General features: G+C 64.3%; 1 protein-coding gene across 2 annotated transcripts; it reads left to right on the forward strand.

Annotated features, from left to right (window-relative positions):
• Nucleotides 1-1,301: 1,301 nt before the first annotated feature.
• On the forward strand, nucleotides 1,302-27,810 carry CRTC2 (CREB regulated transcription coactivator 2). 2 transcript variants are annotated; one of them, XM_030541968.1, is made up of 14 exons: nucleotides 1,302-1,463; nucleotides 11,778-11,879; nucleotides 12,389-12,496; nucleotides 12,713-12,774; nucleotides 16,281-16,349; nucleotides 19,804-19,907; nucleotides 20,477-20,506; nucleotides 20,950-21,032; nucleotides 21,410-21,459; nucleotides 21,776-22,020; nucleotides 22,800-23,209; nucleotides 24,680-24,940; nucleotides 26,397-26,610; nucleotides 27,021-27,810. In XM_030541968.1, exons 1-14 carry the CDS (start codon nucleotides 1,440-1,442, stop codon nucleotides 27,224-27,226), a joined length of 1,968 nt encoding a protein of 655 aa, XP_030397828.1. In that variant the 5' UTR covers nucleotides 1,302-1,439; the 3' UTR covers nucleotides 27,227-27,810. The 2 variants fall into 2 exon arrangements, with proteins under 2 accessions (XP_030397828.1, XP_030397827.1); XM_030541967.1 differs by lacking the exon at nucleotides 16,281-16,349 and having other exon boundaries at nucleotides 1,356-1,463.
• Nucleotides 27,811-27,850: the final 40 nt, after the last annotated feature.

Here is a 27,850-nt window from a genome sequence, read left to right on the forward strand (position 1 = left end):
GGCCCTGCTTGGTGCTGGATAACACACGCCTGGCCCTACAGAGCAAAGCAGAGCTGGGGAATCATTGCGTGTGTGCGCCCAGGGCCACCCAGAGGATCCAGGGGCCTGGGGTCGGCGGGGGTCCTTCCGCTCCAGGTCTCTGGAGCACTGTGGGGGCAGGTCCTGGAGTAAGTGAAGGACCCACCGCTGAAGACTCGGAGCGGAAGCAGCTTCGCGTCTTTGGCAGTGGATCCTTCACTCAATCCTGCTGTGTGTTTGGTGGCACTGAAGCACCTGCAACTGAAGACCCACCAAAAACTCTCATGGGGGCCTCTGCAGGGCCCGGGGCAAATTGTCCCACTTGCCCCTCTGCTGGGCGGCGCCGTGTGTGCCTTGCCTTTGCCGTTCAGTCTGACTGAGGCTGGTCTGTTGCAGCCTGTGCCTCTGTGCCTGAGGGCTGTGTAAGTCACTTGACTGGTTCTCACCTTCTCTCTTCCTTTTCCTCCCAGGCGGAGAATTGCGCATGGAATTGATTCCTGAAAATTTTTGGCAATTTTTAGAAATAATGGCTGAGGTGTCGTCCGCGCAGCGTGTTTTCACGAGTGGAAGCAGATCAAAGAAATGCACTTTGTGCTTGGCACGGCAGCTGGGGGGAATCTGTAGCAGCTCGTGGATCCTGTGAGAGTTTGTGCCACAGTTTTACCTGGCCTCAGCAATGGTGCAAAGGGTAGTCAGTTCCCTTTCCTTGCACTAGCAGTGGTGCAAAGGGCAGACAGGCCAGGTTCACTAGTGCCCCGTGCGATTCCAGCTGCAAGCTTCGCACAGCTGTAAGGGTGCTCTGGCCCCGCCGCTCTTGTATCTGTGTCAAGCCACCGTCAGCTCAAGCCGTTTATTAGCGACACAAGCAGGTGCCCCCGGCTCCCACCTCCCTCCTAGCCCCACTCCTGACGGGCCGTAGCGAGCCCGGGCTCTGCAGGCCGCCTGGGGTGGATTCTTGGGGCATGAGTTATAGGGCGCGCGGTGCACGGCGGGACCTGTAGTCTTCGAAGCCCTTGGTCGCCGCTGAAAAGGGCGCGCTTCCTCCCTGCGCAGGACTACAACTCCCAGCAGCCCTAGGGGCGTCTCCGTCTGCGGTGCGCTAGGTGCTCTGGGAGCTGTAGTCCGTTTCCGGCGGCTGCCCCCTAGGGGCAGAACGGCGGGCAAGGTGGTAAATAAACTACGCATCCCGTGATGCCCCGCGCCTCCGTGTTGCTCGGCAGAGGCCTGCGGCCTGCGAGGCGGCGGCAGGAGCTGCCTGAGCAGGGAAGATGGCGGCGTCTGGCTCCGGGGCCGGGCCCGGGCCCGGGCCCGGGCCGGGCTCCTCGGCCGGCGCCGGCGCCTCCAACCCCCGCAAGTTCAGCGAGAAGATCGCGCTGCAGAAGCAGCGGCAGGCGGAGGAGACGGCGGCCTTCGAGGAGGTGATGATGGAGATCGGCTCCACGCGGGTGAGCAGGCGGGGCGGGCCGGGCCGGGCCGGGGGAGGGGAGCGGGCCGCGGGGCGGGAGGGGGTTCGGCTCGTGCCGGGCCGGGGGGTGTCCCGTGGGGCCGCGGGAGGAGGCCGGGGCCGGTCCCCGCTGACCGGCTGCCGTGGGTGGCGGCTGGGGCCGGCGGGGGCTCTTCCTGCGCGTGGGGCCTGCAGCCCCCCCGGACACGCCGCTGCCCCTCGGGGGCGCCACGAGCCGGGACGCGCTTTCCAAGCGGGGGCCGTGGGAGCCTCGTGGGGTCTCAGGAAACACGCCGGACGGAGCCATCCTGCGGCGGCTCGACCCACTGCGGCTCCTGGGCTCTGCCCCGGCACCCTGCCCTGGTCGCCCACGAGCAGCCGCATCCCTGGACAGCCTGAAAACTGCGCTGGGTCAGGCACGAGGGGGCCGGCTGGGTGGGATCTGGGTGTCCCCCCCCAGAGAGCCCTCCCCGGGGGCGGCGGGACCGACCCTCCCGATCAGGGCTTTGTCCAGAGCTTTCAGGAGAGGTTGGGAAGGGGCGAAGGGTAAACCCAGGCCCTGGGCGGGCTGCGAGGCAGAGCAGGAGGGGCAGCGCTGTGTCCCCACTGACCTGGCGCCAGGGGCAGGAGAAGCCCCTCCGCCCCCAGCGAGGGAGACAGGTCCCGTTCTTTGCACAGCACCCCGCCCCTCCCCGAAGTGTATGGGGATCCAGATCCCAAACCTGGGATCTAGCCAGCTGCCTGAGCCGCTGATTCTACTGTCCCGGGCTGCATCCTAGGATAACGCCATCCGCTTGAGGGACTCACGATTCTCCAGCCAGATCTCCTTCCCCGGAGCGGCAGGGTGGGGGGCAGGCTCGTGGCGGATGGGTATTTGCAGCTGCAGTTTGAAATACAAGAGCTGAGGCATCCGGCGGGGCCCTTCCAGGTGACAGGAGCCACAGAGGATCTCACTCAAGGCAGCGACGGGACGGGGGGAGGCTGGCATTAGGGAGTGGGGAAGCAGCTCCGGGTGACGGGAGCCACAGAGGATCTCACTCAAGGCAGCGACGGGACGGGGGGAGGCTGCCATTAGGGAGTGGGGAAGCAGGTCTGGGTGGCGGGAGCCACAGAGGATCTCACTCATGGCAGCGACGGGACGGGGGGAGGCTGCCATTAGGGAGCGGGGAAGCAGCTCCGGGTGGCGGGAGCCACAGAGGATCTCACTCAAGGCAGCGACGGGACGGGGGGAGGCTGCCATTAGGGAGTGGGGAAGCAGGTCTGGGTGACGGGAGCCACAGAGGATCTCACTCATGGCAGCGACGGGACGGGGGGAGGCTGCCATTAGGGAGTGGGGAAGCAGCTCCGGGTGGCGGGAGCCGCAGAGGATCTCACTCATGGCAGCGATGGGACGGGGGGAGGCTGCCATTAGGGAGTGGGGAAGCAGCTCTGGGTGGCGGGAGCCACAGAGGATCTCACTCATGGCAGCGACGGGACGGGGGGAGGCTGGCATTAGGGAGTGGGGAAGCAGCTCCGGGTGGCGGGAGCCGCAGAGGATCTCACTCAAGGCAGCGACGGGACGGGGGGAGGCTGGCATTAGGGAGTGGGGAAGCAGGTCTGGGTGACGGGAGCCACAGAGGATCTCACTCATGGCAGCGACGGGACGGGGGGAGGCTGCCATTAGGGAGCGGGGAAGCAGCTCCGGGTGGCGGGAGCCGCAGAGGATCTCACTCATGGCAGCGACGGGACAGGGGGAGGCTGCTATTAGGGAGTGGGGAAGCAGCTCCGGGTGGCGGGAGCCACAGAGGATCTCACTCATGGCAGCGACGGGACGGGGGGAGGCTGCTATTAGGGAGTGGGGAAGCAGCTCCGGGTGGCGGGAGCCACAGAGGATCTCACTCATGGCAGCGACGGGACGGGGGGAGGCTGCCATTAGGGAGTGGGGAAGCAGGTCTGGGTGGCGGGAGCCACAGAGGATCTCACTCATGGCAGCGACGGGACGGGGGGAGGCTGCCATTAGGGAGCGGGGAAGCAGCTCCGGGTGGCGGGAGCCACAGAGGATCTCACTCAAGGCAGCGACGGGACGGGGGGAGGCTGCCATTAGGGAGTGGGGAAGCAGGTCTGGGTGACGGGAGCCACAGAGGATCTCACTCATGGCAGCGACGGGACGGGGGGAGGCTGCCATTAGGGAGTGGGGAAGCAGCTCCGGGTGGCGGGAGCCGCAGAGGATCTCACTCATGGCAGCGATGGGACGGGGGGAGGCTGCCATTAGGGAGTGGGGAAGCAGCTCTGGGTGGCGGGAGCCACAGAGGATCTCACTCAAGGCAGCGACGGGACGGGGGGAGGCTGCCATTAGGGAGTGGGGAAGCAGCTCCGGGTGACGGGAGCCACAGAGGATCTCACTCAAGGCAGCGACGGGACGGGGGGAGGCTGGCATTAGGGAGTGGGGAAGCAGCTCTGGGTGACGGGAGCCACAGAGGATCTCACTCAAGGCAGCGACGGGACGGGGGGAGGCTGCCATTAGGGAGTGGGGAAGCAGCTCCAGGTGGCGGGAGCCACAGAGGATCTCACTCAAGGCAGCGACGGGACGGGGGGAGGCTGGCATTAGGGAGTGGGGAAGCAGCTCTGGGTGGCGGGAGCCACAGAGGATCTCACTCATGGCAGCGACGGGACGGGGGGAGGCTGGCATTAGGGAGTGGGGAAGCAGCTCCAGGTGGCGGGAGCCACAGAGGATCTCACTCAAGGCAGCGACGGGACGGGGGGAGGCTGGCATTAGGGAGCAGGGAAGCAGCTCTGGGTGACGGGAGCCACAGAGGATCTCACTCATGGCAGCGACGGGACGGGGGGAGGCTGCCATTAGGGAGTGGGGAAGCAGCTCCGGGTGACGGGAGCCACAGAGGATCTCACTCAAGGCAGCGACGGGACGGGGGGAGGCTGCTATTAGGGAGTGGGGAAGCCCCTCCAGGAGGTGGTGGAATCTGAAAAGGGGGGGGGTTGAACAGGCTCCTGGTGTTAATGGGGGGCACGTGGGCTTGAGTGAGGCTGCAGTGAGGTGATCGAACTGGGGAGTGGCGTTCGAGTGAGTGGCACTCCGGGCGCTTGACAGCTCTAGTGTAGAGGGTTGCAGCCCTCCGGTGAGCGGAGGTGGGGCTGAGGCAGCCGTGGTGCAGGCCCTATGGTGATAGAAAGGAGATGCCTGGGGGGCGTCTGTCACTGGGGTCGCTCCTCCGAGCACAGGGCATAATGCAGTTCCCAAGCAAGCTCCTTGGGTCCAGGCAGCACTTTGTCCCTCTGTGTGCTGAGCCCAGTGCTCCCTGATGGGCCCAGTGAGCCCTGCCCCAAGCCATTCAGCTAAGAAATGACCACGTGGGATGTCGGCTTGTCTGGGGGTCCAGCCCGGTTTGTCTCGTGCTGGAACAAGCCATCGCATCACAGCTGAGTGTGGTCTTGGCTGAGAGGCCAGAGCCATGTTTGCACAGTAAACAGCTGGTTAATGTACAGCAGAGCTGGGGGCCTGGGCAGAACCGCCCTCCCTGCGCCCCGTTCCCTGTGGTGCTGCCGGACGATCCGCCAAGCCGCCCTCCCTGCGCCCCGTTCCCTGTGGTGCTGCCGGACGATCCACCGAGCCGCCCTCCCTGCGCCCCATGCCCTGTGGTGCTGCCAGGCAATCCCCCGAGCTGCCCTCCCTGTGCCCTGCGGTGCTGCTGGGTGATTCCCCAAGCCACCCTCCCTGCGCCCCATTCCCTGCGGTGCTGCCGGACGATCCACCGAGCCGCCCTCCCTGCGCCCCGTGCCCTGCGGTGCTGCCGGACAATCTCCTGAGCCGCCCTCCCTGCGCCCCGTGCCCTGCGGTGCTGCCAGGCGATTCCCCGAGCCACCCTCCCTGCGGTGCTGCCGGGCGATCCCCAGAAATGCCCTCCCTGCGCCCTGTGCCCTGCGGTGCTACCAGGCAATCCCCTGAGCTGCCCTCCCTGTGCCCTGCGGTGCTGCTGGGCGATTCCCCAAGCCGTCTTCCCTGCGCCCCGTTCCCTGCGGTGCTGCCGGATGATCCGCCGAGCCGTCCTCCCTGCGCCTCGTTCCCTGCAGTGCTGCCGGACGATCCGCCGAGCCGCCCTCCCTGCGCCCCGTGCCTTGCGGTGCTGCCGGGCGATTCCCCGAGCCACCCTCCCTGCGCCCTGCGGTCCTGCCGGGCGATCCCCAGAAATGCCCTCCCTGCTTCCCGTGCCCTGTGTTGCTGCCTGCTGATCCCCAGAACTGGCTGGTCAGGAAACGTGAGAGATCCAGGGCTAGCTAGGCTCAGGCAGTGCATTCACCGTTCCTATGGGCTGCCCTGCGCCCACTGAGGACAAGGGGCCGTGTGGGCAGCAGCAGGACAGAGCAGCTAGAGTAGGACTGGCAAGGAGCATGGCAGGAGCCAGGGCTCTTGGCCGGTCACGTAGTTTGAGATGCTGTCCTGGAGCACGTGCTGTAGGGACCGGTCCTGCCCTGTCTCTGCACGTTAGGAACCTGATCCCTGGGAGCCCCATCCCACCTCCTGCTGGGGAGAGGGGCCAGGTGTGCAGCCCTGCAGGGTTCCCAGATCACGTGTTCTCTGTGGAGTGGCAGCTTCCCATAGCCCAGCCTTGCTCTGAGCCCCCCACCTGCGGGTGCAGAGGGGAGTTCGTCTCCAGGGCCTTGACCAAGTGCTGGAAGCTGGCTCCTGTCACGAGCTGCCAGACCCCTCTAGGGCCGTGTTCAGCGGCTGTCTGTGGCTGCGCTCTTGGTGCCCTCAGCTAGTGCCCTGTGCAGGGCCTTGGTCTTTGCTGCTGGTTTGTTCCAAACTAGCTGGTGCTGTGCTGGTCGGGATCTGCAGCTGGCGATGGGAGGGCAGGGGAGTGTCTGTCTGTGGGACTGACGCCGCCATAGCAGTTTACCAAAGCAAACGTCCCTCCCCAGGAATAACGTTGTGGCCCTGTCCTGAGACGAGGCAGTCGGAGCTCTGGTGTCTGGGTGGGGAGGGGACCAGCTGGAGGGGTCAGGAAGGAATTCTTCACTCCTACTCTGAGCCAGACGGCAGCGTCCCCTGGCCCCGGGCCTGAATCTGCTTTCTCCTGCCAGGGGCCCTGGCCTTGGGAAATGGAGCTGAAATCCTGAACCCAGGCAGGCTTCGGAGCCTTAATCCCGGAGCACTGCAGAGACAGCTGGTGACTAAATCTCTCTTTTTTCTGGGATCAGGATCGTGCTAGTTTTAAGCTCAGGAATTTACGATCGGGGGCTTCCTTGCTGCAGAGGTTTCTGAGCTGCTCTGCGCTGGCAGCTCTTCAGCCAGGGCTCGAGGGGGATCGGACGAGTGAACTGGCATTGGTGTCTCTGCTGCTACTGTGGGTGGCCTTGTTCCCAGCAGACCTTATCGCCACGGCGCTGGCTAGTGGAGTCGCGTGTAGAATTGGCCTTTGCGAGGGTGACGGGAGACAGACGAGGGGCCGGGCGGCTCACAGTGGGTTCTGCGGTGGAACCAAACTGCCCGGACTGTGGCTCTTGGTGGCACTGGGCACTTGGTGGTGCCAGGGTTGAATCTCTGCCTGCCGGTTCTGTGGGCCTGAGATAGAATTTCATCGACGCCCACTTCGCTTTGGATGCCAGCTGGTGGCCGCTTCGCTGGCAGTCTCAGCCTTTCTGCCCTGAGGATGGGGACTGGCTGGCAGGAGAGGCTGTGCCTGCTCTGTGGTCACCGGGCTGCCAGCGCTAACTCGCCTGCCTGTCCTTTACTGCCCTCTCTAGCCTCATGCTCTTGTTCGGGAGCAGGGCCCGACACTGGGAGGCGGGATTGCCAATGGGGCATTGGAGACCTGCTCTGCATCTGCCTCCGTGGGTCCCGGCGTTAAGCCTCTCCCCCTCTGTGGGTCATGGCTTTAAGGACCCCCCCCTCCCCACCCCATGGCTGCAACCTGTGGTCAGAGCCCTGTTGCCCCTGGGTGGTGCTCCCAGTGCTGGTGACTCTGTGCGTCGTTTGGCTAAACCTGCCCCCTGCAAAGGCCTTGGGTGCTGGGTCACCTGGGCACTGTCTGACCCGTAAGGAGCAGCCTGTCTGGCTCCATTCCAGCTCCTGGCTTGGTGCCCTCCCCCGTGAGGGCACAGCGTGGCCGCCCCCTGTGCCAGGGACGTGAAGTGGTTGGGACCTGCGCTGCTGACTGCCCTGGCGAAGTGTGTGCTCGGTGCTGGTTCCCTGCGGGTGCCCGTTTCTCTCCTGCCCCCGGGGCAGAGCACGAGCCGCTTCCTGGGCTCCAGCGAGCCAGATTCACTGACCAGAGTTCGGCAAGCACCCTGGGCACCAGCCTGGTTGGGCTTTTGGGACCCTGCTTGGGGCAGATGAGTCCCTAGCGACCCTTTGTCTCCCCTCGTCCCCGGAGCCTGCGCTCTGCTTCCTTCCCTGGGGCAGCCCCCGAGCTCCCCCCACCATGGAGCTCCCAGGGCAGCCTCCAAGCTCCTCCCCCCCGGCAGAGCTCTCCCGGAGCTCCCCCCCCCATGGAGCTCTCCCAGCCAGCTGCACGATGCTCCGACCTTTAACCGTGGGGACTGTGGGGTGGGGAGTCGCCCAGGGCTTGGCAGCAGGATCCTGACTCACTGGAGCTTGTCCTGGAAGTGGCAGCTGGGCCATTGCCCAGCATGCGGGGTGCAGCGCTGCTCTTCCTGCCCTTCGTGATGTCAGGGGAGGATAAGGAAGTCTGGGTCTCTCCTGGCAAGGGGTGTCCCTGGCCCCCGGCAGGAAGGGCTGAGAGGGCAGTGGGGTGGGCACCGTGGCAGGCCAGGTCCCATGTAGTGGGCTCCCTGCCCTTCCAGCTCTGCCCTGGTCTGGGCCGAGCTCGGGGGTGGTCCCCTCCCCCAGAGTGAGGGTAGTGCCCGGAGCCCCGTGTCTGAGCCACTCGCCAGGGAGGGGGATGCTCGGTGCTGAGCCGGTGACCGGGCTGCCGATGCCAGTGGCTGGCCTGTCGTGGGAACCCATCCTGGCGGGGCCATGGTGGTGGCTGAGCTGTGGTGCTTGCGGCCGGGTGTCTTTAGAGATGATGTTAAAATATCCCCTGGTGTCTCCCAGTCCCCACGGCAGCCCCGCCCAGCTGGAGCCAAGACGCCTCCGTACATTCACAGCTGAAGGGCTGGTGGCAGAGACGCGAGCCAGCCTGGCTGCTTCGTGCGCTGCTGGAACCAGAGGTGTCCGCTCCAGGCTACCCTGATTCCTCTACCGGCGTCTGCCCGCCAGCGCCCGGCTCGCGCCGACGCCTCTGCCCGCCTTGCCCGCCAGTGCCCGGCTCGCGCCAGCGCCTCTGCCCGCCTTTCCTGCCAGCGCCCGGCTCGCGCCAGCGCCTCTGCCCGCCTTTCCCGCCAGCGCCCGGCTCGCGCCAGCGCCTCTGCCTGCCCTTCCCGCCAGCGCCTGGCTCGCGAAGCCCGTGGGCTTTACTGTGCGGCCCCTTGCAGAGCTGCCCGTGCTAGCCAAGGAGCTGGCAGATCTGTGCTGGGCCCTTGTGCCCCCAGGGGTCACTGTGGGGCTGTCCCCAGGGCTGCTCCGATCCTGCTGCCTCGTTGGGCTGGCTCCGGAGCCCGGATCTAGATCATTATTTCTGAGCTGGTTCAGGGGCCAGGCAACGGTTATGGAATCTCATGTTAGCCAAGGATTCGTCCCCCCGTGTGACTGCAGCTTGTGTCCAGTTCCCTGGCAGACAGGAGACTCAGCGCTCTCCAGCCTCGTGCCCTGTGCCAGCCTGAGCATCCCGTGTCCCGGATCATTCGCACCCAGTTCTCAGCCCCCTCCCAGTCTAGGCCTGGCCGCGCCCCCCTCTGCGGCAAGGTTGGTGCTGGAGCAGCTGCTCAGCTTGCAGCAGCATCAGAAACCCGACCAGAATGTTGGGATCATTATGAAAGGAGAGAGAATAGGACAGAAAATATCATGTTGCCTCTATATAAATCCATGGGACACCCATGTCCTGAATATTGCAGGCAGATGTGGTCGCCCCATCTCAAAAAAAATCTGTTGGAATTGGAAAGGGTTCAGAAAATGGCAACAGAAATGAGGGGGATGGAACGGCTTCTGTATGAGGAGAGATTAATCAGCCTGGGGCTTTTCGCTTGGCAGAGAGATGACTAAGAGGGGATATGACAGAGGTCTCTAAAATCATGACTGATGTGGAGAAAGTGAATAAGGAAGTGTTATTTACGCCTTCTCCTAACACAAGAACTAGGGGTCACCAAATGAAATGAACAGGTAGCAGGTTTAAAACAAACAAGTCTTTCTTCCCACAGCGCACAGTCAACCTGTGGAACTCCTTCCCAGGGGATGTTGTGAAGGCCAAGACCATAACAGAGTTCAAAAAAGAACACGATAAGTTCATGGAGGATAGGTTCATCAATGGCTATTAGCCAGGATGGGCAGGGATAGTGTCCCTAGTAGCTGTTCGCCAGAAGCTTGGGATGGGCGCCAGGGGATGGATCACTTGCTGATTCCCTGTTCTGTTCACTCCCTCTGGAGTACCTGCACTAGCCATGGTCGGCAGACAGGACTCTGGGCTAGATGCACCCTTGGTCTGCCCCAGTCTGGCCGTTCCTGTGTCCCAGGGCGCCCCTCACCTGGAGAGGATGGCTCAGAGCAGCCGATGCTGAGTTTATTATTGGGGAGCCCATGTTTCCTTCCCCAGCAGGTCACTGCAGCTCCTGGCTTATCCAGAGGGGTGCTGTGGAGCCAGGCAAGCTGTGGAGCGGGGTGGGGGTGGGAGCCCCAAGGTGCTCCGTGCACCTTCACCCCAGACAGCCTCTGGCTGGGCCCAGCTTCATGCCTGGCCTGGCCCGTCCTGGGCCCCCCTCATCTGTTCCCGATGCTGGGCAGAAGCAGGTCGAGCTGCTCCCTGTTGCTGTGTATCTGACTCCAGGCTGGCCAGCTTGGTCCCACTGGGAGTTGGCTCGTTGGTGAGATCGCCGTGGCGCAGCCTTCCCCAAGATTGGCAGGGAAACGCGCCGCTGGTTCTGTTCTGGAGCCCGCCTAGGAGCTGAGCAGCCCTAGTCCCATGCCCCAGGCTGCTGGCAGATGTTTCCCCTCCTTGCCATGCCAGCCTCGAGAGGTGGGGGAGGGCTGCCCCCAGTGTGCGGCTTGCAGATCTGAATGGCTGGTAGGGTGGCAGCTTCGAGCTGCCACCTGAGGCTTCCCTTCTCGTGGGCTGAGCCTCTCCGAGCGTGCTGTGGCTCCTGGCCCTCCATGCCAGCTTGTGCCATGAACAGCAGCGCAGGCATAGGAACTTCCTCTGTGCTTCCCCCTCCCCGGGGCTGCTCGCACCCTGGTATCTCCAGCCTGTGGTTTTGCAATGACAGCCTCTCGGCCTGACTTCCCCTCCTTCCCCTGCCCTTGATTTTGGGCTTCCCCAAAGCCTGCCTGGGCCTGGAAGCCTCAGACCAGAGAGATGCTGGCTGTGGGCCAGTACCTGGTGTGAACTGTCCAGCCCCCCAGTGCAGGCAGCCGGCTCGCGTCACAGGGGTGCTCTGAATAGCTGGAACATGTTCGCCCGGGCCTGGGATGAGTCCCATATGTGGGGCTGTGACCCAGCTTCGGGCGTGCAGCTGGGATGGGGTGTTGGCGGGTGGCTTAGTGCCTGTCGTTTGTTCCCTGAGGGAGGAGAGGGCCTTCGCCTTCATCCCACGAGTGTGTTTACTTTGCCGAAGAGCCTTCGATAAGGAACCTTGTGAAAGGCTTCCTGAAAGTTCACATTCACTGTAACCTCTGATCCCGCTTGTCCACATGCTTGTTGATCCCGTCCACGTTTTCTTAGTGCTGAGGCACGATTCCCTTTACAGGTGCCGGGTTGACTCTCCCCTGTCTTTGGTAGCTGCTCTTCACAACACTTTCAACCAGTTTCCCTGCTGCGGAATGGGGCTTGCTGGCCTGCCATTGCCAGGATCGTGTCTGGAGCCTGCTGTGTTCGCTACCCTCCAGGCACTGGTGCAGAGGGTCCGGTCCCAGCCTCTGGCACACAGAGCTGCACCACCAGGGCTGCAAAGGAGAGAGGGCTAAGGAGCCGTGAGAGCATTTGCAGCTGTAGCTCCGAATTGGCTGACGGGCATTAGGTGCTCAGGATGGGCTGGAAAAGCCAGCTGGGGGCTGCGTGTGGAGGGCTGGGCTGATCGGGATCCTCGGCGCCCCCCGATAACAGCATGGTCTGGTGGCAAGAACAGGGCCCAGGTTCTGTTCCTCACTCTGAGAGGCCCAGGGATTCGATGTGTGTTCCTAGCTCTGCCGCTGACGTAAAGGGGCTTTGCACCCCTTCTCCTGGGGGCTGCCCAGCCGGCTCTGACGCTGCCTCGTCTCTCTCTGGTCCAGTTGCAGGCTCAGAAGCTGCGGCTGGCTCACAGCCGGGGACCGTACTACAGCGGCTCGCTGCCCAACGTCAATCAGATCGGGAGCAGCGTCTCTGAATTCCAGGTAACAGGCCCGGAAGCTGTGTGACAGCTCCCCCTGCGGGCACCAGCAGACTCCCCTCCCATCCCCATTCCATAAGGTCCTGTCCTATTGCCTGGGGGCGACCCACACAGCCATGGGGCTCATGGGAGAACCAGGGGAGCGTAGACATGGGGCAGCATGCGTGGTGCTCTGCTTGGGATACCAGGCGCTGAGTCGGAGAGGAAGGCTGGGTCATACTGGTTCTCTGTCATGCACAGGCTTCAACCAAGCCCTGTCCAGTGGGCTGGGAAGAAATCCCTCCTCCCTTGGGGCCCCCCATCTGCAATGCTGCACGTGCTGGCTGCAGGGCCCTGCATGCTCCACGGTGCATGGGGGTTGGGGGGAGTGCGCTAGGGTCGGTCGCCAGCAGTGTGTGTGTGTGTGTGGGGAGGGTGGGACGCTGGAGCCAGGCCAGCAGTGCAGGGCTCCTGTGGCTCTCCACGAGACGCCCCTGTGGATGGTGAGAGTGGTGCCCCTTTGTGTCTCCGCAGGGCCCTTTGCATTCGCCTCTGGACTCGGCACGCAGCACCCGGCACCACGGCCTCGTGGAGCGAGTCCCCCGACGGATGGTGTCTCCTCTGCGCCGATACGTGCGCCATATATCCTTCAGCAGCGCTGCTGCCTGCTCCGGGACAGTGCCTCCTGGCGGGCTCCTGCATGGGTCCGGGGGCCCAGGGCGGGCGGCTCCTTGGGGCTAGGGAGCACTAACCCCCCGGTGGGGCTGCTTTGATCATGCCTTGCCAGAGCCCCTCTGGGTGGCTCCAGGTCTGCTGCTTCGTAGGCACTCTCGGCTTGGTCCTTAACTCTTTGCTCACGTGGACAACTCTCCCTACAGCCCGGCCTACCTGTCGCCTCCTCCCGAGCCCAGCTGGAGAAGGTAACTCGCCCCTCGGACGCCCAGCGACGTAGGAGCAGCCCTGTTGGGTCACGGGTCTGCTGGGGCTTTTCCCCTCACCCCCAGCCCACAGGGTCACTGGCCCTGGGATACCAGCTGCAGCTGAAGAGTCACTGACGAAATCCCCTTTTCAGAACCCGAACTGCCGGGGAGCTGGCTGCAGGTTTCCTGCTCCCTGCTGGTGTCTGTCAGGGTCTCTTCAGCCAGGCAGAAGGGGCTAGTGGGAAGGAGCGACTGAGACTGACCCAATGCCCGGGGCTGTTGAATGCACAGAGTAAAACCAGGGAGCTGGGGCTGTTTTTGCTCCAGTTCAGTAATCTCAGGAGTTACCTGCCACGACCCTGGGTACAACATCCTGTCCCCGCAGTGTCCCTGCAAGCTCCCACCGGAGCCAGTTGCCTGGACAGGGCTCTCCTCGCTCCCAGGCAGAGCTCATGGCCTCCTGTGGGTGTGGAGTTTCTAGAGGGCTGCGCAGGCTGGAGCTTCCTGCAGCAGCGGGGGGGAGGAATGGCCGGGCTGAGCCCCATGGGCCCTTTCTGTGGAAGGGACCAGGCCTCCTCATTTGCCGTAGGGTGACAGTCCCAGCATGTGTCCTCTGGAATCCCGGAGGGGCTAGGAGAGCCCTGCCAGGCGTGGGGCTGTGGGGAGGGGCCCGGGCCCTCAGCAAGGCTAGTCAGGGAGCAGCTCCAGCTGAGGGCGAGAGGTGTCCAGCTGGCCAAGCAGTTTGAGGGGCTGCGACTCAGCAGGGACCTTCCAGAGCTCTCCCAGGGGCTTGGAACTTGGTACCTGTGACACACCAAGGGCTGGCCAGAGCAGACCCCTGGCTGGGTGTAAGTCGCTTCGGGACAGAGCCAGTGTTTTGGGCCAGCCCAGGCTGTACCGGCAACTTGCCAGGAGCCCCCAGGGTGCCCGCGATCTGTAGGTAATGGAGCCGTTGGCACCTCCAGGTCCCAGCGGGCAGTGCCCCCATGTGGCCCGGGCTGCGGGATGGAACATTACCTGCTGGGACCTGTCTCCTTGCTGGAGGGGAGCAGTTAACTCTGCTCCTCGCACGTTGGCCACCTCGACTGTTAATCAGTCTAGAGGGCAGGTGCCATGGCATCTTCCCCAGGAAACCCTGGTGGCCCAGTGCCAGTAGGTGGCTGACATCCTGGGCGATGGCTGGGCAGAGCCACCTCCCTCTCCTGTGTCCCCAGAGAGGAAGGGATCTTCAAAATGTACTTGGTCCCCTGCCCCGTTCCATCAGTGGTGCACATCAAGGGCCTTCATGCTGCTTGTTTGCCCTGCAGGAACAGGTGTGTAGGGGAGACCATTTGTCTTGGTGCCCTTTATCCCCAGTGGAGATGGCGCATCCCTTGGGGGCTGGCTGGGAGCTCTGCTCTGAGCCGTTCCCCAGGCCTCCCCCAGCCTGTGTCACTGTGGCAGCGGGTGTCTCTGGTAGCAGCCTGCATGGGACCACGGTCAGCCCTAGAGCCGCTCTGTTCACTTCACACCCAGGCTGGTGGGGGTGGCACAAGGTCCCAGGGGCCGGATGGCTTGTGGGGCTGGTACTGGATACATCTGTCTGTCTCTGGACACGGGTGACGTGCAAACGTGGCTTCAGTTCATTCTGGGGGGCTCACGTGTGCTTGGACTGGTGGAGGACAGGTCTGTGTGTGGTGCTTCCCTCCCAGTGCCTGGCTCAGCCCCCAGCCTCTTGGCCAGGGGCAAGTCCCCCCGCTCCCTGGGTTGCCAGAACCTTTCCAAGGGGAAGGGACCAGCATTTCCAAATGCAGCTGGGGTTTGGCCGAAGCCCCTCTAGCAGGCTAGTTGCAGATGGCCTTGGGGGACAGCTGCCAGGACGCTTCCCGCTGGAGCGTCTCCTGGTTAAACGCTGGCTGCTCCTGAGAGGGGGCGTTCCCTTTGGCCACGGGCTCCCTCCCTGGGGCCAGCCTGGGCAGGAAAGGCAGTGGATCGGGGCAGACAGCTGGACCTTGTAGGGTCAGCCCCAGGGCTTGCAGGAGTCTGTCTTGTCACCTGTTGGCAGCTCCATGCTGGCGCTTGGGCTGCCTCCGTCTGGAGGCCTCGTGAGCCCTGGGGTCCAAAGCGCCTGCGGGGACTGCAGCTCTTTGGGGCTCTTCCCCAGGACCATGCAGCCCCCCTCCGCCCGAGAGCAGCACCGAGGCTGCCGGTGCTGAGAGCCAGGCCCCATGAGGGTGAAACCCCCTGAGCCCAGAGGTGCAGGGAGGGGCTCAGATCACCATCCAACAGCCAGATATCTGGGGGTCCTGCCCTGCTGGGGGGGCATGGGCGTGGGGTTTGCTGTGCATGGATCAGATCCAGCCCCAGTTCCACAGGCTCGTCTGGCGCCAGGGCCCCTGGATGCCGCTTCCACCCGCAGAGCTGACAGGTGTGACTCTGGCCTAGGGAAGTTAGGTGCTCCCTGCCCCGCACTGGTCCAGCTCCCTTTGGCACGTGCGGGCCCCCCCAGTGAATTGTGCAGCCCAGGGACTGCTCGGCAGACGGCCAGTGCCTCGTGGGCGCCCGGGGGGTGTGTGGCAGCAGGAGGTGCTGCACTCACGGTCATTCCCCCCTGCACACACAGCCGCATGGGCTCCTCCCCCACCTTCCTAACACCCCGGCTCACAGTTGCCCCTCACTGCGCATCCTGCTGCTAACTCCCCCCGGCTTGAGCCTTTCCCTCTCTGCTCTGTTGCATTCAGTTGTCACCTGGCACCCCTCTAGAGCGCCTCGCTCAGCACCAGCCCCCCCTTCCTGGGCTGGGGGGGGCAGCTCCTGGCACAGCAGCCTCTGGCTCCCCCCGGGATTGGCAGGACACGGGGAGCCCCTGGCTCCTGGGCCAGGTTCAATGTAGCTGTCTGTGATGCGGCACCACACCTCCCCCCGACCGAGGTCCCTTCTGCAGCTACGCTGAGGGGCCCGGTGGTGGGTTCTGGGCATGGCACAGTCCAGCCCAGGGGAGACCCCTTAGCGCCCCCATGTGGGACAAGGGGACGCTCTGGGGCAGAGCACTGTACATGCTTTGCAGAGAGCTCGGCGCTGCCTGGGGGAAAGCAGCGAGAGTGGCCACCTGCCCAAGGAGGGCGTCCGGCCGCCGCCCCCAGCCCCTCAGGGCTGACGCTTGGGAACCTTTGGCAGCTTTGCATGGAGCTGCTTCAGGCTCCCTCTCTTCTGAACGGGCACTGCCGTGGTCCTTGGACTAGGCCCAAGGCTGCAGCAGCTCTCCTAGGCTGGGTGCCTGGGCCTGAGAGCACAGGGCTGCTTGGCTGGTGCTGCCTTGTTTGGGTGTGGCTGAGAGGGGCACCCATGGGGCACCCTTAGGTCAGCTGTGTCACCTGGACCCAGAGCTCCAGGCTGCCTCCTCCCCCTCTTGCAGCTGGCATCTCGCCCTGCTGAGCGCCTGCGTTACTAACCCCTCCCCGCTGCCAGGTGGGGTCTGGTGCCCGTTCCTGGCCCCTCAAAGTAACCTGCTGTTTTTCGTTACAAAGGACCATGCCCTGGGGTAACTTTCCCATGGAGAAAGGACACCTGTTTAGGCTACCGTCGGCTCTCAACAGGTGAATGGTTTTTGATTCCGTCTCTCTCTCTCCCTCTCTATGCCTGAGCCGTCTGACGCCGCAGCCCCCGGGCCCAATGGCCACGGTCCGGTTGGGTCGGGGGCATCCTGAGGTGACCCCCGGTTGGTGACTGGGATGCTCAGGCTGGGGCGGCTCAGTGGGGCTACGCTGATTTACACCAGCTGAGCATTTGGCCCAGGGTCGCACTGCCCTTCATAGCTTGATTCTTGGGTTCACGTGGCCGCCCCTCCTGGGCTGCCGGGGATCACGGTGGGTCAGTAGCCCGCTGAGGGACCGGGGGTAGGGGCACTTGTGCCAGGTGTCTGTGGCCAAGGGAGTGGGAGGCTTGCGAAAGGCTCTCTGGGCTCAGGACAGCGCCCTCTGTGAGATGCTACTGGGTTTGTGCCCCTTTAAAGACTCTGAGCTGTCTAATAACAGGGCTCGTGTCCCTCGTCTTTTTGCCTCTCAGAGCAAGGGCATGAGCCCGTTGGGAATGGAAGGCTGGGCGGGCTGTGGCTGAAGCAGCACAGTGCCAGGCAGCTCTGCCCCAGGAGTGATGGGTCAGCCCAGGTAGTGCCCTCGCCAGGCCCTGCTGGCCACGCTGCTGAGAGGGGATGGAGCAGCGGGGGGGAGCCTTTCCTAGCTCCTCCAGTCCAGATCCTGCGGGGCTGGTGCCTGTTCATGCGCTTAGAAGAAACGAATTGGGGGGCAAGGCAGGGCCCAGCCTCCCCAGAGCTCTGAAACAGCCCCCAGTGCCCCCTGGTGGCAGTGTCAGCAGGGAGTGAGTGGGCCCTAGAGCCCCGGGTCTGTCCCTTGGGCGCAAGGGGGTTGGGGGCCATGTTCTGAGGTGCAGCCTGCGCGACGGAGCCAGCACCTGTCACAAGCACTGAACTGCCTGGGAAAACTGAGGGTTCTTGCTGGCTGTGGGCGGAAGGGGGCAATCAGCAGCCGCCTAGCGGCCCCCAGCACAGCCTAGGCCCTGCCCCCAGCTGCTCCTGGTACAGCAGGTTCATGGCTTGTGCTGCCACAGGGCCGTTAACCTCCCATGCCGGGTGTCCTGTGTCCTGGGCAGGTGGAAATGCTGGCTCGGGCCTGCAGCCCAGCCTTCCAAGGGCTGCACTTACGAAACCCTCCGCAGGCTGCATTGCCCAGCCCCCATGGAGTAACAGGCTGCCACGCGCTGCCAAGCCCCAGCCCCTGCTTGCAGCTTGCCGGCGGGACTGGCGTGGGAGCCACACTCTGCACTCTCACACCTGGCAGAACCGGGCTGGGCCCCTCCCAGTTTCGCTCCCCTGAGGGCTGGTGATTGGGCCTGGGGGGAACTGGCGGCCGAGGCCCCGCTCCTCCTGCCAGTGCCTGGCTGGCTGGGCACAAGTTCTGCCAGGGGAGCCGGGAGGAGGCTGCAGCTCTAGCTGGCCTGCTGCAGCGGCTAGAATCCTGCAAGTGCTGGGCGGGCTGGCGTTGGGGAGCTGCCTCCCCCGCCTTCCCACAAGGCCCCGGGCGGGAGGAACGGGCCAGTTAGTGGCCTTGGGAGCCCCAGGGGCCGAGGAGAAGGAAACAGCCACTGGCCAGAGGGGGAGTTTGGCACAGGCAGCGAGTGGTGAAGGCAGCCCGCCCTGATCGGCCCCTGTCCTGCCACCCCACTTCAGGTTGGTCTGCCCTGCACCCCTGATCTGTGCCCCCTGCACCCAGCTGGTCTGCCCTGTACCCCCCCCACCCTGTTCCAGACTGATCTGTGCCCTCTGCACACACCCAGAATCATAGATTATTAGGGTTGGAAGGGACCTCAGGACGTCATCTAGTCCAACCCCCTGCTCAGAGCAGGACCAATCTCCAAATTGTCTCCTCAAGGCTTGAACTCACAACCCTGGGTTTAGCACCTGGTCTGCCCTGTGGGCCCCCACCCCGCTCCAGGCTGCTTTGCCCCTCCTCAGCTTGGTGCAGCTGCCTTGGTGTCGTAGCAGGGAGGGCTCCAGCCACTGCTGTCCTAGTCATTGTTGAGGAGCCGGCGCTGGGGGGGCTGCAGGAGGTGCTGTTTGCTGGCTGCTGCCTGGAGAACGGGTGGGGTGGGGATAACAATTAGCTGCTGTTCTAGAGGGGCCTTGCCCCAAATGGGTCCCAGGGTGCTGTGCAGCACCCCACCCCTGGCGCCTTTGCTCCTGAGCTGCTGCCAGCCCTGGGCTCTGCTGGTGCCACGGGGCCGTTTAGGACAGGAAGTGAAGCGGGGACTGAAGGAGCAGCAGGTGTAAGAGCAGGCTGGCCCAGCCGCCCTTCTCCTGTGGCCCTGCTTTGCGGGACTAGCTCAGTGCCCAGGCGCAGCAGCCGGCTCCCTTCCAGGCCCGCACCATGCTCAGCAGCGGCCCCTCGGCGCGCATCGTGTGCCGGGAGCAAGGACAATGTCTCCATTCATGCTCCCGGGGTGTTGCCGTGGGGCTCGGCACTGGCAGAGGCTGGGCCCTGGTGAGAGGAAGGCCTGGCCCTTGGGGGGCTGGGTGGGGGGGAAAGAAAATTTCCTGCCTGGGAGCAGCCTATGCCCCTCAGCTGTACAGTATCCCCCTTGTGTGTCCTTAGCTGGAGTAGCCTGCCCCTGCCCCCACCCCGTGCCTCAGGCCGACTCTGCAGGCATCTCCCTGGGGCCTCAGCGAGCCCCTTCTCTGCAGCACGTGCTTTGTGCCAGCCCAGGAAAAGTGGCTCCAGGGCCTAGGCCCCTTCGCGCCCCCAGGTTGGGGTGGCCTCAGGCTTTGTCCATGTGAGCACAGCGCCTCCCCCAAGAGGTCCTTTGCCTTGCAGCCACCTCTGGGCGGGAGCAAACCCTCCTCTGCTGGGAAGGGCCCAGGAAGGCGCTGCCGCTGTACGGCAGCCACAGGAACGTCTTGAGGAAGGGGCTGGGTCCTTGACAGCTGCCTCTAGAAATGAGCTGTCACCTCCTGCTCCAGCTCACAGTGTCCCCCTTGCCTGGCCTTTCCCCCAAGGGACTGCGAGCAGAACATTGGGATACCCTAGAGCTTCCTTACAGCTTAGCTGGGCTGGGGCAGCTGCTGGCTTGGGAAGGGGTTCCCCCAGGGCTGTTCACTGGGGTTTCTGTAGATACCTGTTGTGATTGACTGAAAACAGCCCCCTGCCCTGTGCTGTCCTTTCCCCGGTCGCTGTCCCAGCGGGGGTCTCCTCTCTCGGGAATCCCTGTACGGTCTGAGCTCCGAGGGTCCCACGTCATCCCACCAGCCTGCTCTCCTGAGAACGACCTAGCAAACTTCGAGAAGCAGGAGGCTGCGTTTGGCACCATGAGAGCCAGGCAGCTTCCCGCTGAGCATGTGCAGGGAGGGGAGCATGGATCCCCCAGCTGAGGGGCGGGACCGCATGCTGGCAGCACGTGCTCCTCCCAGGATGCACCAGCCTTGTTGGGTCCTGTCTCCACCCAGGGGGGTCTGACTGGGGCCTTATGTTTTGCCATTAGAACAAATTCCGATTCGGCACTTCACACGAGTGTGATGAACCCCAGCCAGCAGGACATGTACTTGGGCACCTCGCAGGGCGTCCCCCCTCCCAGTCGCAGGAGTGGTGAGTAACGCCCCAGCGCTCCTCCTGCAGCAGGTGCATGTCCCGGCTCCCTGCCTCTCCCTGCTCCCCGTCTGGCCTCCTTGCCCAGCCTCTGGCTACTGCCGTGTGCAGGCCAGCTCAAGCTTGTGGTAGCCCAGGAGGGCAGCTCTGATGGCCGGGCCACCTGGTACGGTTGGTGCCCTGGGGCGCCAGCTGGCAGCAGGTGGGTACTCTTTGCCACTTGCTCCCACGTGCCAGGAAAGCTGCAGACTTCCCGGCAGGGTTGTATCTGCCAGATCCATCTCCTAGCTTCGTCCGAGCACGGCTGTACCACGTCCCCCCATAGGCATGTCTAGTTCAGCACCCCCTTTCCTGCAGCACCACGTCACCCCAGACGTTCATCCTCCCCTTCCCTTCCACACTGGCTCGCTTGTTGGGCAGCTGGTCCGAGCGCTGCTTCTCGGTGCCCTGCCTCTCGCAGTGCCCAGCCGGTCGGGTCTCCTGCCTTCTCTCCCAGAGGTGTGTCTGGGCGTTGGGTCACATGGTAGGTCCCCTGCTCCTAGCTAATCATGGCTCCATCCCTCTTTCAGGTTTTGTGGACGGGGACGTGGACAGTAAAGGTAAGTGCCCCATCCCTGCCCACATTGCCTGGCAGTCACAGTGAGGCATGGGGCGAGGTCTGATCCCAGCCCATGGGAGGGGGCAGCTCTGGCCCTTGCAGGGCTGGGAGCTTCAGGGATGCTGGGGGAGGGTGGCACATTCTGCTTCATTGCCAGGGGCAAGGAAGGGGAGTTGCCTGGGAGCGCAAAAACCTAAGGTGCCAGCAGGCCTGGCAGAACTACAGTTCCCAGTGTACACTGCTTCATTGGGAGGCTGCTTGGCTCCACATGGAGCATTGGATGCTGGGACCTGTAGTCTCTTGGCCCCATTGCCCTGTTAATGCCAGGCATGGCTATCGTTTAACAACACTTCCAGTCACCAGCGCCCTGGGGGTTTGGCGGGGCCGGGGGCTGGGCTAGCCTCCTCTGCACAAGGCTCACCCCTGCCCTTCTTCCCTTGCCAGTGTTTCTTTTCCAAGTGCCTCCCATCGAGGAGAACTTCCTGGATGACAACAAGCACTTACTGAAGCCCTGGGACACCAAGAAGGTGGGTGTGGGGGTCCTGGGGTGAGGCTGCGCTGCTGTCAGTGGGGACCCGGGGGTTTGAGAGCCCTGGTGTGTTTCCAGTGCTGGTAGGGGGTATGTGGTGGGAGGAGGGCTCCCTGCAGGGTGGGCCTGTGTGACGGGGTTGGAGGTCCTGGGGTGGGAGTGGGGCCATGCTGCTCTCAGCGCCCACATGTCTCAGCTCGGCTGGTGCTGTGGGCACTGGCTTCCTGCCTCTGGTGCCTGGAATGTTGCAATGTGTGTTTACCTCTCTTCTGCCCAGAAACTGCGGCCGCCCGCGCCGGTCAGGGGGTGGGGTGAGGGTAGTGTGAGGTAAACGCCCTGCCCAAGCTCACCCCCCTCCCCTCTCTGATTTCCCAGCTCTCGTCGTCCTCGGCCAGGCCCAGATCCTGCGAAGTCCCCGGGATCCAGTAAGTGCTGTGCCTGGGCGCGTCACGCTGCTGTAATAGCCCTTGGCCTGAGCGATGACCGCGAGATGCTCTCGTGGGGGAGTCTGGGTCGTCTCCCTTTCACCGGGGGGGGACTGAGGCATGGGGACTTGCCCAAAGCCACAGAAATGAGTCCATGGCGGAGCAGGGAACAGAACCAGGAGTCCTGCCTCCCAGCCCTCTGTTCACTCACTAGGCCACACTTCCTCCTGCAGCTGAGCGCAGAACCCAGGAGTCTCTGACTCTGGGCGCTCGGGAGTGGCGCCTTTGCTGAGCAGCGTCTCTCTGTTTCTTTCAGTATCTTTCCGTCCCCCGATCAGCCTGCCAACGTCCCACTCATCCCCGCCGCCCTGAACACGGGTGGTTCCCTCCCTGACCTCACCAGCCTGCACTTCCCCTCCCCGCTGCCCACCCCACTGGACCCCGACGAGTCGAACTACCCCAGCCTGAGCGGTGGGAGCAGCACCGGTAACCTGGCCAACACCATGACGCACCTGGGCATCAGCAGCAGCTTGGGACTTGGAACGGGCTACGGCTCTGCAGGTGAGGGCTCCGGGCTGCTGCCCGGCCTCCTGGCAGAGCCACAGCATCAGCGCTGCCCAGAAGAGGAGTCAACCTGTGGCCGTGTGGGCAAGGGCTGCTTCAAACTCATGCTGGGCTCCTTCCTCCTCAGAGCCAAGTGCTGAGGATGGGACGTCAGCCGGGCCGCCCAGCTCTGCCCTGGCCCATGGGACTTAGGCAGGGCTGAATTTGGCCCAGGGTCGTGGGTTTCTTGGATCCTCACGGAGCGGAGCTGGGGGATGAGCAGGCCCCAGGGGTTCCTGAGCATATGCTCGGAGAGGGCTGCTGGCGCTGGGAGGTTGGAGGGGACTGGATGTTACTGAGCAGCTGCAGCGGGGTCTGGTGACTCTGCACCTGCCTTGCCCCCATCCCAGGTGGGGGCGGAGAATGGCCTGGCCTGGGCTGAGCTGGGCACGTCGCCCTGCAGCGTCTGGGCACACGAGAGCCCCTCAGGTCATTTCGGCGGCAGGGTTAGCAGGACACGAGCTGGGGCGTTGTATAGGGAAGAGCCCCGGTGCTCGTCCTGCAGAGGAAGCCGTCAGGTGAGCCGGGGCTGCGTCCCTCCAGCCAGGCGCCCGCTGGGGGGGGTCTCGGGCCACGATCCGATTCCATCGCTGGGTTTGTTTGTTTCTGTTGCCGTCTCCATCGTTTTGGTCTCCCCCTCCCCCTCCATCCCGCCCAGGGGGCAGAGCCTCCCTCGCTCGCTCGCGCGCTGATTGCCATGGGTAACGGTGGTGTCTCTTCTTTTTTTGTCCCCACAGGACTTACCTCACCTATGCAGAGCTCCCTGAGTAACCCCGCCCTGCAGTCCTCGCTTAGCAATCCCAACCTGCAGGCCTCCCTGCGCCCCCAGTCGCTGAACTCCTCCCTTAGCAACCCCTCCCTGCAGTCCTCCCAGAGCAGCTCCTCCATCCCCTCCTCCCTCAGCACCCCCTCGCTCTCCTCCTCCCTCAGCAGCCAGTCCATGCAGTCCTCGCCCAGCAACCCCAGCCTGCAGGCCAGCTTTAGCAGCTCCTCCTACTCCCCCCTGGTGCAGGCGTCCATAAACACGTCGCCCCGCCGAAGGGCCCCGCTCAGCCCCCTCACCCTCCCAATGGGCGGCGACTCGAGAAGGCAGCACCCCAAACAGTTCTCACCAACAATGTCACCCACATTGTCCTCCATCACCCAGGTATGCATGATCCATCATCACCCCGTTCCTCTTTCAGTTCCTCCTGTCGTCCTGTTTTTGCCATCCTCATCTCAGTGGGAGGCCGGGAGCCGTAGGGCTGGGAGCTGGCGCCCGGCGCTGCCCTGGCTCCAGGCGGGTCGCTGCTCCACGGGGCGCTTGGAGAAGTCGGAGATGATTGTGTGTATTTGGGCGGGGCCGGGTGCTGCACAGACGGTCCGCGGTCGACAGACAAGCCAGAGGACGGGGGAAGGGAAGCTGCCTTCTCCCCGCTCACACTCTGGGAGCCAAGGCCCGGAGAGATGCAGTGACCAGCCCAAAGAGCTGGGAGCAGGACCCTCCTGTCCCAAATCCCAGCTCCTCCGCCGGCCCCGGGGGCCTGAGAGAGTCTCCAGCTGGTTTGAAGGCAGGCAGTCTAGCTGGGAGCCAGTCTGGAGGGTCTCGGTCCCAGGGCACAGCAACCCCCCCATCAGGCCAGGCTGTGCAGGGAGGCAGCCCCGGGGCCTGAGTGTGCTCTGGGACAAGGCCCACAGCTGGGCCAGGGCTGGGCGTCGGGGAAGTCGCAGCTGCTCGGGGCACCGGAAGATTTAACGTGATGCTGTGCGTGAAGACTTCTCTGGGTGCTGCTCCCGAGGCAGACGGGGGCCAGCTTGCTCTCCCCAGCCACAGGGCGTCGTCTGGGCTGCACCCCATTAACCAGGCTTCTGCTGGCCGTGGATGGGGTGCACAGAGCTCGGCTCCAGCTGAGTTGGAGCCCTCCTTGCTGCCAGGCCAGGACTTCTGTGCCCTGGGGAAGGGGCGGAAACACCCTGCAGTGAGGTTGGAGGAAGGGGGGCCTCCCCCACATATGGATCTCTGCGGAGGGAAGTGGCAGGGGCTGGTGGGATCCAGGGACCTTGGTCCTTGTGTACCTGGAGATTGGTCTTGGCCGAGGCCTTCTGACTTCTGCCTCTCCCAAGCTCCCTCCTCCCAGCCTCGCCAGGATGGTCTGATGCCCCAGGCGAATGCGCTTCTAGGCGGGAGAAGGAAACGGATGCATTTCCCTCCCCTAACCCCCAGCATACATGGCTGTCCAGAGAAAAGCCTGGAGTATCTGTCAGGTGCAGGGGGTGTATTTTCACTATTAGCTGCTGGAACTCTCTGCCACAGGATCTCAAGGGGGTAGATGAATCCAAGGACCTTGAGAACATTCCCAGTCCCGTTGGAGGGTAGAGAACAAGCAAAAGGATCAGCCCCCTCCTGGTTGGGCCTCAGACAGACCGGCACAGGGCTCCTTCCCCTCAGAATGGTCCCTGAAGCAGCTGGCACTGATGACTCAATGACAGGAGAGTGGGCCAGGGTCTGGCTCCAGAGCTGGGGGCCGGGTGGTGTCTCATAAATAGCTTGGCTGTTTAGAAGGAGTGGGACTCCGGGGCCAGATCCCTGCCAGGCTTGGTGCCTGGCTGTAACCCTTGCTGTGCTGGGTGTTCGCAGGGCGTGCCATTGGACACCAGCAAGCTGCCAGCCGACCAGAGGCTCCCGCCATACCCCTACAACCAGCCCGGCCTGCTCGTGCAATCCCAGCAGCCTCTGCAGCAAACTCAGAAGCCCCAGCACCAGACGCAGCCAGCCCGGCAGCAGCAGTCCCAGCAGCACAGCGCGCCCACGCAGCGGCCGTACCTCTCGCAGTACCAGCATAATTCCTCACTACAGCAGCAGCTTAGCCAGCCGCTGGGCGACTTCAGCCTGGGCAGCGTGAGTCCCAGTGCAGGCTGAGTCTCTGCTGGGGGGCCCTGGCGCTCGCCCCCAGGCGATAGGAGCAGAGACCCTCAGGGGGCTGGGGATGCTCCCCAGCAGGCGGGTTCCTTCCATGTCACCAGTAAAGTAGCTGTTCAGTTGCCCTGGCCTGGCCCACCCAACACCAGCTGAGTTCGGGCCATGCTCCTGGAGTGGCTACTGGTGCCAGCCCAGCCCCCGGTTCCCGGTCCTCCAGGCTGCTTCTGTGGTCTGCTTCCCCCTAGTCAGTGCTGGGATCTCTGGGAGCCGCGTTCTGAGCGCCCACCCCTGCCATGACTAGCCTGCGGGGCTCCTTTGGGGTTGGTTTGGCAGCACCATCTCCAGCTCATGGCAAGGGAGGTGGAGTCAGTGTGAGGCAGGACTGGCTGGCGCTGGCAGGCAGTGGGAGCAGGGCAGCCCCCTCCGCAGGATAGGGATTTCTGTCGCACTTGCTGCTGGCCCCACTGCGGGTGATTCCTCACGTGCTCCCTGCAGCCGTAGCCGCCGAGGAATAGAGGGGGCTGCTGGGTTGACTGGTCCCTGCAGCGGGTTCCTCTAAGTCAGTCTCCAACCTTTTTATGCCCAAGGTCACTTTTTGAATTTAAGGGCAACCCAGGATCTACCCCCTCTCCCCAATACCCCATCCCACCCCACTCACTCCGTTTCCCTCCCCCCATCACTCGCTTTCCCCCACCCTCACTCACTTCCACCAGGTTGGAGTAGGAGTTTGGGAGGGGGTGTGGGACCTGAGCTGGAGCCGAGGGGTTTGCAGTGTGGGAGGGGGCTCTGGGCTGAACCTGGGGCAGGGGGGAGGGGTGCAAGCTCTGGGAGGGATTTTGGGTGCAGGAGAGGGCTCTGGGCTGGGGCAGAGTGTTGGGGTGCAGGGTGGTACAGGGTGCTGGTTCTGGGAGGGGGTTCGGGGTGCAGGAGTGGGCTGGGGCTTGGGGTGCAGCCTTCTGCTGGGCAGCACTTATCTCCAGGGGCTCCCGGTTGGCGGCACGGTGCAGCGCAGCGTGGCTGCCATGAAGGCAGGCTCTCTGCCTACCCCACACTGCTCCTGGCAGGGGCCAACATGCTGGGGGGGTGGGGAACATGTGGCTCCGCACGCTGCCCCGCTCTGCAAGCTCCCCATTCTGGCCAATGGGAGCTGCGGGGTTGGTGCGTGCAGACAGGAGCAGCGTGTGTAGGGAGACACCTGCCCCACGGCCCACGGGGCCGCACTGGCTGCTTCCGGGAGCAGAATGGGGCTGGGGCAGGCAGGGAGCCTGTCTGTGCTGCCAGAGATCGTGATCGACCCGTCGGTCACCACGGCTCTGAGACGTTCTCCTTTTGGCCAGGAATCCTGGCCCCCAGTGCCGTCTGTGCCCACGGAGCGGCGGCCAGTGCCCTTCTCCTGGGCAAGTCACTGAGTCCCCTGCCCCATGTCTCCCTGCAGCTAGAGCAGTTCAGCATGGGGGAGAGCCCCCCGGGCAGCTTCCCGCTCCACCACAACACCTTCCCCGAGGACCTGGGTGCCTTGAACTACCACTCGGCAGAGAACCTGGGCTTCTCCGCCAGCGGCAGCAGCTTCCACGAGCCCCATCTCCTCAGTCGGCAGAACCTGAGCAACTGCGGCCGCCATGGGCCCATCCCCAACATCGTCCTCACAGGTGTGTGGGCGCCGGCGTGTCGCAGGCGCTGGGCTGGGGTGCACCCCTCTGGCGGCCCCCGGCACCGTGCAGATTGTGCGGTGGGTGGAGCCAGTTTGCAGTGGGACCGGTCAGCAGCCAATAGCTGAGCCACACACAGCGTGGGCCATGGAGGCCAGGCCCCTCTTCTGGGGGTTCCTCCAGGGCGGGGGTTTGCCCTGCTAGTGGAATGCAACTGGGAGTCAGCTGAGAGGGTGGCTGGGCTTTGCCGAAGGAAAACTGCCCCGTGCCCCCCACTTCCCAGGGCCCCCCGGATGCTCAGCCCCCCCTGCTGGCGGGATGGGCTCTTCCGGCTGCCCCACACCACCACCACCACCACCACCACTGCACGCTGTCCTGCCCTGGGTCTGACCCTTCCTTTCCAACCCCAGGGGACTCCCCGCCTGGCATCTCCAAGGAGATCGCATCAGCGCTGGCCGGGGTCCCCGGCTTCGAGGTGGACACGTCCCTGGGCCTGGAGGAGGATCTCAAGATCGAGCCCCTCACCCTGGATGGCCTGAGCATGCTGAGTGACCCCTACGCCCTCCTGACAGACCCCGCGGTGGAGGATTCCTTCCGGACAGACCGGCTGCAGTGAGGGGGACCTGCCCTGGGCAGGTAGCAGAGTGCTGGGGAGGAGAGAACAGACATCGAGCATCGCAAACAGGCCTGATTTCCAGGGACAAACCGCCCGCCCTGGGCCTGGCGCTGTGCCCACCCTCGCTGCCCTGATCTGCGTGAAACCTCCCAGGGCCAAGAGCACTGAGCAGCTGGGCCCAGGCGCCCGAACTCTGCCAAGAATCACTCGAAGCCGGGCCAGTGCCAGCCTCTGCTCCTAGCAGCAACCCCTCGCCCTGTGCTGAGAGGTGGCCAGGGCTCTCCGCCCGCTAAGCAGGGGAGGACATGAGGTCGTCTAGCTCTGTGCCAGAGGTCCGGGGGACCTGCACTTCTGTGAAGGATGGAGGCTGCCTCCAGGGGCCTCGAGCCTCCAACTAGATGAGGGGTGGTGGTGAATGCAGCGTTCCCGTGCTGGAGGGAGTGGGCCTGTGGTGGGGGAGTCCAGGGTCTCCTAACCCCACGGCCAGGGTGGAGGCGAGCATGGGGCTCTGTGCCCCCAGCTTCCGGGCAACAGTCTGTCCACATGCTGGCGTGGCTGCGTGTGCAGCCCCGAGCCAGCCATGTATATAACTCTTCTGTTAGCTAGCGACCCGAGTCCCAGTGC

The sequence above is a fragment of the Gopherus evgoodei genome, chromosome 24 (assembly GCF_007399415.2).
Source record: "Gopherus evgoodei ecotype Sinaloan lineage chromosome 24, rGopEvg1_v1.p, whole genome shotgun sequence".
NCBI lineage: Eukaryota > Metazoa > Chordata > Testudines > Testudinidae > Gopherus > Gopherus evgoodei.